The sequence below is a fragment of the Nansenia antarctica genome (assembly GCF_963989245.1).
Source record: "Nansenia antarctica genome assembly, chromosome: 6".
NCBI lineage: Eukaryota > Metazoa > Chordata > Actinopteri > Argentiniformes > Microstomatidae > Nansenia > Nansenia antarctica.
The window spans coordinates 43,898,723-43,908,229 of record NC_137676.1 but is presented as its reverse complement, the minus strand read 5'-3'; the positions used below and the strand labels follow the sequence as shown (position 1 = coordinate 43,908,229).

Genomic DNA, 9,507 nt, shown 5'->3' with positions numbered 1-9,507 from the left:
CTCCTTCCACCCCCTATCTCTCTCTCTCTGTCCCTCTTTCATTTCAATCTGTCTTCCCTCTCTACACCCACCCATCATCACCTCATCACCCGCCCGGAGGGGCCTCCTGCAGGTTCCCAGCATGCAGCAGGAGCTGTGGCTGCGTGCCAAATCTCAGGTGCTGTCTTCCCTCAAGCCTGTGTGTGCCCTGAGAGCTGCAACCACACCACCCTCCTCGACCTTTGCTCACACCGTCGCCAGAGCCGTTGACTGCAACCCCCCTGCCAGGATGTCCAACAGTGCCCCATCTACCAGCCATAGCAACAACATGCCCCCCCATCCTCCAGCCCTCCCCAGAACACCCAACCTCGGTCTCAGAACCAGGACACTCAATAACACCAATTCACAGACCCTCTATCACACCAGAGGTTAGTTTTCCACAAAGATGTACAGTGTATAGAAGTTTGACTTACAGGTAGAAAGACATCTAGAAATGTAGTACTGTAGTCAAATGACCGGCCCTATAATACATGCATCATTGCCTGTTATAAGTATGTTTTACTTTAGCTCAGTTGCAAGTACAGTACACACAGTATATTTGTGTTTCATCATGACCATCTCGTGACCAAATCTCATGTCAAAACTGTATCACAGTTCACATGATATGGTCAGATTAACTGCAAATGAATTGATGAAGTGAACTGGAAATGAATAGGTTGACCAAGCCTGTATTCCACAGATAATGGGGTTAGAGCTGAGTTCAACCGCAGCAGCTCAGCAGAGGGAGGCCAGGCCAATCCTATCAAGACCTCCAGGACCCATCAGGAGCTTCACAAGGAGCTGCTACTGGCCCACAAAAAGTAAGTACCATAGAAGTATAGAACTCTATGGTAGAGACCGCTAACTAAAGCATGGTATAAAGGAGACATGAGTTCAAGACCATATCATTATAAAGTATTTATTATAGTTATACAAAGCTTGACTATAATTAGTTGTAGTTGATTGAAGGACAATTAACAAAACATGTCTGCAGCATATAACTATTTAATTTTAACAAAAGAGTTGTCTAAGCCAGAAACCACTCACTCTGAGGTCTCGAGTCATGTGAGGATTGTCAGAGAGTTTGGCCACCACTAGAAAGCACAGCTACATTACCTTTCACCTGAGTCTCCCTTCTCTATGCTTAGCTTATAAAATATGAATGAGGGTCTCTCTCTTTCTCTTGCTTGTGCTCTCACAAAGACTGCAATCGTACACCCTCTCTCTGGGGTGCTCTATTTCTTTCTAGGCCATCGGGAGAGCAAAGCAGAGTAAAGTGATATTAACATTAACAATGATTGAACCAAGCCTATCACTTGCATCCTGAGAGCACTTTAAGCTTGAATCAATCACTGTAGGATTGGTACAAATTAGTTATGAACAGGACCTCAATCATTACAATTAGTTATGTACATTTGAACCAATACTGTAAGAGTGTAGTCACGTAATACGTTTTCCACAAATGTTTGTTTGTATTAAGCACCTGTCAAGGGATTTGATGGCGCAAATAGTGCTGAGCAGAGAAAAAAATACTCAAAATACTCTCCAGCATGAATTTTATTATATTCAGAAACAATGTTTCAGAAAAAAAACATTAATTATTCAACCAGTTTTAGTAAAAAGTTTGAAAATGCATTTGCATATCATGGAAATCCTAGACGCAGTATTCAAAACTCCCATTGGATTATTTCTCATTGCATTTATTAGAAATATTAAGTCTTTACCATTGTTTTGCACATGTAAATAGGAGCCCTCTGTGTACAAGGCCACAGATACTACTCATTCTAATTACCACAGTCCTCTCCCTCTTCCCTATGGGCACAGGGGGCTGGGGCTGTACAGTAAGCCTGAGCTGCAGCAGGTCCTGGAGAGGCGCAAGAGGGAGCAGACCGAAAGAGAGGAGGGTGAGCAATGCAGGACTCCCCTGGAGGAGGTGCTCCTTAAACGTCAGGAGAAAGACAAGGAGGTAAGCGCTGCTAGACTGCAGTACCCCACCTCTCTCACACAACCCACAGAAGACACACAAAACTCCCAGATGACATGACACACACAACCCCGACCAGGCACACACATCCCACAGACAACACACACAATTCACAACCTATAGAGGAAACACACAACTCAAAACCTGCACCTGACAGTCATGACCCACCTGACAGGCGTGTCAGGCAGCCAAGTTGTCTGACAACGGCACCTAGGTAGTATATAGCCACCTAGGAGCTCAACTAATCCCTGGCTCCGCCGGTCAGCACTGCCCGCTCTTCCGTGGTCCCCCATGACTGCCAAACAGAAAAAAACAAAACTGGCCAGTGGCAATGCTCACACAACAGAAAGAAATCCAACCTAGAAAGTAATCCAACGTCACAGGGCCATATCAAGGCTAGGTGTAACGTGATCCCTTATGGGGGCCTACTACATCCGCTCTGCCCGGGCATGAGAGACGCACAGCCAACACTCTCTCTTGCTCGGTACACCCATAGCAAATACACGACACACAGAAGCTCTGTGCTCTGTGAACAGTGGTCAGGCTCTCCGGTCAGCGTCCATACTGTTTGCCTTTATCCAGGTTGCTTCGGTTGCTCTCGGTTACACGCTCAGAGTTCACAACAGTGGGGCGGGGTGAAGAGGCACAGCCGTCAACAATAATCAAATCATAGCAAGAAAACAACACTGACACAATCGCGAGATATAATAATAAGAGATATAATTCATAGCGAACCAAGTCACACCACACAAACACAAAACAGTTTGAGTCCAACCTGTGACATATGCAGCACACTGCAAGGGATGATGGTGAACAGGGTTTGAATTGCATACAGTGTTGCCTCTTTCGGGTAGGGAACTGGACCTACATTTGAAGGGTATACCGCCGTCCACTAGGTGGCAGTATTTCGCTTGTTATGCTGTGCGGCTCGCGACTTTGCGAAACCTAGGATGGTAGGGGAAGGCAGGGCAATACCGCTACCTGATTGGTTGGCGAAGCACTCGTGAAGAGCCCCCTCATTGGCTGGCGAGTCTACCATCTAATTAGCCAGACTCTTTGCTATAAGCTAGCAATATTGGGCTAACGGCGTGTGAACGGGTTGAAATGCGTGTGTCTCACGCCCAGAGAAGTTAGAAGTCATAAGGAAACATGTTTATTGACTGGGCAACACAGTGTAAATACAGAGTTCAAGTTTAAACAACTCCTAAAGTTCTGAAATGTATTTTTGTGACATTACTGCTCCTTTGATACTGTATTTCCCCTGTGTGGTTGCTTATGCAGTAATATGGTTTGTGGGTATACAATGTGACAAATTGAATGTTAACAAGCTGGTTATTATCAGAATAAACAGCCTGGTCTCACACATCACACATAGAGATTACAGGGACAGTCTAACCCTAACCCTAACCCTAACCCACATAACAGAGAACGAGCTACCCCAATGTCACGTCGGAATTCGACGTTTTGCAGAATGAGTGTTTCTGGTTTCGCCAACCAATCAGGTAGCGGTATTGCCCTGCCTTCCCCTACCATCCTAGGTTTCGCAAATTCGCGTCCGGCTCAGTTGGAGTCGGCCATTTTATTTGTTGATTAGTTTCAGACGTTCATGTTACGGTGGTTGTCTATTAAGCTGTCCACCTAATTCCTGTAAGTCTGTTATTCGAATGTTTATGGTTAAGTTACATATTATACATTTACCCTGCTTATACTTTATACATTATATATATATATATATATAGTTATATTATCATTAGTGTGTTATGTTCAGATGTGAGAGTGTGTACTGTCTCAGTTCATGCTTCTATTGTTTGTATCACTGCAGGGCTTCTTCATCTTTTTAAATTATTGATTGACATTGAGGAGCGTATTTCTTCATGAAGAAGCCAGGCAGCCATGGTCGTCGTTGTATGCGCTGTCCCTGGCTGCGCTTTTGGAACTGAAGACGTGTCTGAAGCACTCGCCATTGCCCTGTTGACTAATCATGGATTTGCCCATCAAAGCACATCGCCTGTCACAGCCGCGCCGGCCCCCCGAGGCCCGAAACTGGATCGACGTAGGCGTATCAATTGAGGAATGGAACGTGTTCATCCGTCGTTGGGACGTCTTCTGCACTGGCTCAGGCATAGGAGCCGCCGAGGCCCCTTTCCAGTTGTTTCAGTGCGCTGGGCCTGAACTTGGTGACAGCCTGTTGAAAGTCAACCCCAACGCCGCTTCCGAACCTTTGCTACACCTAATTGCCGCCTTGCGTTCACTAGCAGTCATTCCAGTCGCCACATGTGTCCTGCGCACCGAGCTGCTCCAGTTACGCCAGGAGCGTGATGAGACATTCCGCGCCTTCACTGCCAGAGTGCGGGGGAAAGCGGAGACATGCGCCTATGTTACAGTATGTGGGTGTGGCGAGGATGTGGACTATACCGACCACATCATCCGCGACGTTCTAGTCAATGGTATCTCTGATTCGGACATTCGCCGAGAGATACTAGGGACGCCAGACATCCTTAAAATGCCAGTGAATCTCACCAAGAGATGGCCCGCAATGCTCTCCCGTCATCCGCCCTTTCGGCCATGTCGTCATTCCAGCGCTTAAAAAAGAGTCCACAGGCGAGCCCCACCCCGACCCCAGGCCCAGCGGACGTGGCGAAACGAGCCCCGTGCCCAGAGTGTAAGAGAACCTTTAATGTCTTCACAGAGGGATCTCGCGGATGGAATACCAAGCCCCACCAGCTTTGTATCGACTGTTATAGGGCCCGCCGACGCAAGGGGCGACCGCAGCCATCTGCCAGCAGTCAACAGGCCGCCGTGGAGTCAGAACCGATCTCCCAGATTTCGTCGGTTCAGTCTGATGCCCGCCCTGGCCGACGTCGTGGGAGTCACCACCAACGCCACGCCCCCACGCCCATCAGACTTGAGCACCACCTTTTCTCCAAGGGCGAATGGAGAAGGGCCAGGCTGAGAGACCATCCCCGAGCGCTGATCACTATCTCGGTTGACATGCCTGTCGGACCGAGTGCAGGCACCGGCGACCGTGGCTCGGTCAACGGGGCGAGGGTATCCGCCATCGCGGACACTGGTGCACAGTCGGACCTTTGGTCCCTAGAGGAGTTCATTGCCTGCGGATTCTCACGTGACGACCTGCATCCCGTCCATCTCAGCATGTCGGCCGCCAACCGCTCCCCCATAGCTGTCGAAGGCGCATTCTTCGCTAGACTCTCGACAGCCTCCAGCAGCGGTGGTGTGGCGTCCTGCCGCTCCATGGTGTACGTGAGCAGCTCAGTCCGGGCCATGTCCTACGAGTCGCTGCTCAACCTCGGCCTCTTGTCTATGGACTTCCCATCAGGTGACATCGTAGGGGGGCCCAACGACAAGCGTGGGTCTTACACGCCAAACCAGCCCCTGTCCGTCAATGCTACGAGGTCCACCAACGGCGGCTGCGGCGACCCGAGTAACCCCCACAGCGCCCAGTGCTCATGTCCCCAGCGTATGGTCCCTCCGGAACGCCCTACGGCGCTACCTTTCCCTGTCACACCAGAGAACAACAGCCGGATGAAGGATTGGCTATTCGGGAGATACGCCTCATCCACATTCAACACTTGCCCTCATCGGGCGCTGCCGTGCATGGAAGGGCCACCCATTGAAATGCATGTGGACCCCGCAGCCACGCCAAGAGCATGCCACACCGCGGCCGTTGTGCCTCTACACTGGCAGCAGAGAGTCCACGATGACCTTCTCCGGGATGAGGCCCTTGGTGTCATTGAACGTGTGCCATACGGCGAACCAGTGACATGGTGCCATCGTATGGTGGTCACTCGGAAGCACAATGGCTCCCCCCGCAGGACCGTGGACCTCTCACCTCTCAACAAGTTCTGCCTACATGACACTTTCGCCACCGAGTCCCCATTCCACCTCGCACGTCGTATCCCAAAGGACACCTGGAAGACTGTCACGGACGCCTGGAATGACTACCACAGTGTGCCCCTGCGTGAATCGGATCGTCATCTGACCACATTCATCACGCCCTTTGGCCGCTGGCGTTACACCAGGGCGCCACAAGGTTTCCTATCGTCGGGGGATGGCTACAACCGCCGTTTCGATGCGGTCCTCTCGGACTATGAGCGTAAGGAACGTTGTGTGGATGACACCATCCACTATGACACCGACCTGGAGCAGCACTGGTGGAGGACCATCGACTTCCTTACTCGTGTCGGCCGGGCAGGCATCGTGTTGAACCCGGACAAGTTTCAGTTTGCGGAGAGGAACGTCGAGTTCGCTGGCTTCAGGGTGTCGGACACTACTATCGAGCCACTCCCCAAGTACTTGGACGCTATCCGAGACTTCCCCACCCCGGACTCCACGACGGATGTCAGGAGCTGGTTCGGCCTTGTCAACCAGGTGTCGAACTATGCCCAGCTGCGCGACACGATGGCTCCATTCAAGCCATTCCTCAGCCCACGCTGTAAATTCTCATGGTCACCCGAACTGGAGGAAGCCTTTCAAACGTCCAAAAGTGCTATTGTTGGGGCCATCCGTGAGGGCGTGGAGATCTACGACATGCAGAAGCGCACCTGCCTCCGCCCTGACTGGTCCAAGCGCGGTATTGGTTACTTCCTGCTCCAACAACATTGTAGCTGCGCCTCGGGCATACCAGACTGCTGCCCGGGAGGATGGAGGATCACCCTCGCTGGTTCACGCTTCCTGTCCCCGGCCGAACAGTGCTTTGCGGCCATCGAAGGAGAGGCCCTAGCCGTGGCCTGGGGTCTGGAGCAAGCACGGTACTTCACGCAGGGGAGCGACAACCTCGTTGTAGTTACCGACCATAAGCCCCTGGTGAAGATCTTTGGCGACCGTACACTAGATAACAAACTCACGCCTGTTTAGACTCAAGCAGCGTACCCTCCCATGGCGCTTCGACATTGTGCACCTGCCTGGAAAGAGCAACTATGCCGCTGACGCAACCTCAAGACATCCGTCTCCATCAGGCTCAGCGAACGGCCTCTCACGCCGTGGAGTCAGCACTTATGGCTTCCATCCGCGCCGATGCACAAGAGCTCGGAGCCGTCTCTTGGACCCTCCTTGCATGAGAAACAGCAAGTGATGCATGCCTCAGCCACCTTCTGCACCTGATCGAACATGGAGACAGGGTTGATATGAACGACCCCGCCCTGGCGAGTCTATCACCAGTCTGTGAGTCCATTTACGCACAGGACGGCGTCCTGCTATATCATGACCGCGTCGTGGTCCCTCCATCCCTCCGCGACAGTGTCCTTCGACACCTCCATGCCGCCCACCAAGGGATCTCGGCGATGGGGCAACAGGCCCGTGCCATAGTCTACTGGCCAGGGATGTCAGAGGACATCCGAGCCGCCAGGTACGGATGTGCGGACTGTAACCGGAACGCTCCGTCACAAGCAGCCACGCCCCCCCTACCATCCTCGCCACCGTCCACCCCATTCGAGGCGGTGTTTGCTGACTTCTTTGACTATGGAGGTCGTCACTACCTAGTTATCGGAGATCGACTATCGGGCTGGGTGGAGGTCCTATGCTCCACAGTAGGCACTGATATGGGAGGCTCAGCTGGGCTGGTTCGCCACCTCCGTGCGTTCTTTGGCTCATTTGGCGTGCCGGAGGAACTTTCGAGCGACGGTGGTCCGGAGTTCACAGCAGGCCAGACACAGGACTTCCTCCGCTTGTGGGGCGTCAAACACCATGTGTCCTCTGTTGCTTTCCCACAGTCAAACGGAAGAGCGGAAGTTGCAGTGAAGTCTGCGAAGCGCCTCCTGATGTCCAACACTGGATGTCCCGTACCACCGAGTCCCTGCAGGCTCACTCGAAGCCACTCCGCCCATTGGCACTTGGTGAGAGGGTGTTCCTCCAGAATCAGCAGGGCCCTAGCCCTAACAAGTGGGACAGGTCAGGGGTGGTGGTGGAGTCACGTGATCACGATCAGTATCGGGTTAAGGTTGATGGGTCTGGACGCCTGACTTAACGTAACCGGCGGTTCCTCCGTGGCTACACCCCCTATGCTCCTCAGCAGCCAGCTGCTATGTCCCCTCCACCTACGCCCCTGGTACACCGCTCCCTACCTGTCCAACCGGTGGTGCCCCAGGGGATCGTCCAGCAGCTGGCGGATGGACCCTGTGGCGCGGCTCTGGGTTCCTCCTTGCCGGCGCCTGCTGGTGAGGCGCGCCTGGCCTCGGGTCCCAGGGCGACCCTGTCCCCACTGATGCCACCCCGAACGCTTCGCTTCCAGTGTCGCAGTCGCCACTGTCGCTGCCCCGTCCTACGCGGCCTAGCCGTACAAGGGAGCCACCCAAGCACTACGAGCCCGAAACAGGCCGTTGGACGCGGGACTGAGTCCGGTTACCTATTTCAGTTTATATGCGCTATACAAATACAATTTGATTTGATTTGATTTGATAGCTTTCCGGACTCGGGGGGATGAAGGGTATACCGCCGTCCACTAGGTGGCAGTATTTCGCTTGTTATGCTGTCCGGCTCAGTTAGGAGTCGGCCATTTTATTTGTTGATTAGTTTCAGACGTTCATGTTACGGTGGTTGTCTATTAAGCTGTCCACCTAATTCCTGTAAGTCTGTTATTCTAATGTTTATGGTTAAGTTACATATTATACATTTACCCTGCTTATACTTTATACATTATATATATATTGTTATATTATCATTAGTGTATTATGTTCAGAGGTGAGAGTTAGCGTACTGTCTCAGTTCATGCTTCTATTGTTTGTATCACTGCAGGGCTTCTTCATCTTTGTCATTAAATTATTGATTGACATTGAGGAGCGTATTTCTTCAACATTGATATTTCAACATTTGTAGTGCATCTGATAATAATAAGACTGATTTGTTATGTAAAAGCCTATGCTTTTAACTGGGAACCTTGGGATGGCCCGATGCTGTTAAAGTCAGTAAAGATGGTAAGGTGAGGGTTGTGTAGGGTTATGGTTAGGATAAGAGTTATGGTTAGAGTTGTCCCCAGAATCCCATTTATCATCTAACAATTTAATATTGGAGTGCCTTGCACCCTGAGCATCTCTGTAACTCGAGAACCCTGGTAGTAACATCTCAGAGGTGTACCATTATATTCTATATTCAAGGGTTAGTATATGATGGCAATGATAGTGGAAGGAGGAGAAATCTAGGTAATGATGATGATAGCCAAAGGAGCACCTGTAGTACAAGTCACTGACGTCAAAATGAGTAACACTAGCAGTCGAGGTAACTGTAGGAGGAGGTTGAAGTAGTACAAACACACATGGTGAAGCAGTACTACTAGCACTGGTTGGTTTACAGTGTAGCAGCAGTACAATAATGATGTGATGATAATGTTATCCTTCCCCTCCCTCCTTCCCCAGAGACAGAAGCAGCAGGAGGACAAAGTACGGGAGGATGCCCAGCTGTTGGAGTTTGTGCGCGTCCGACAGAACCTGAAAAAGATCCACACAGCATTCCAAAAGGCCACCAATTCCAAAAGCATGGAGGACTCAGAATAA

General features: G+C 51.2%; 1 protein-coding gene across 1 annotated transcript; it reads left to right on the top strand.

The window, feature by feature from the left end:
• Nucleotides 1–121: 121 nt before the first annotated feature.
• On the top strand, nucleotides 122–9,507 carry LOC308160581 (uncharacterized protein; the record flags this gene model as incomplete). Its single annotated transcript, XM_080534524.1, has 4 exons — nucleotides 122–407; nucleotides 719–839; nucleotides 1,843–1,984; nucleotides 9,370–9,507. 4 exons carry the CDS (start codon nucleotides 122–124, stop codon nucleotides 9,505–9,507), a joined length of 687 nt encoding a protein of 228 aa, XP_080390650.1.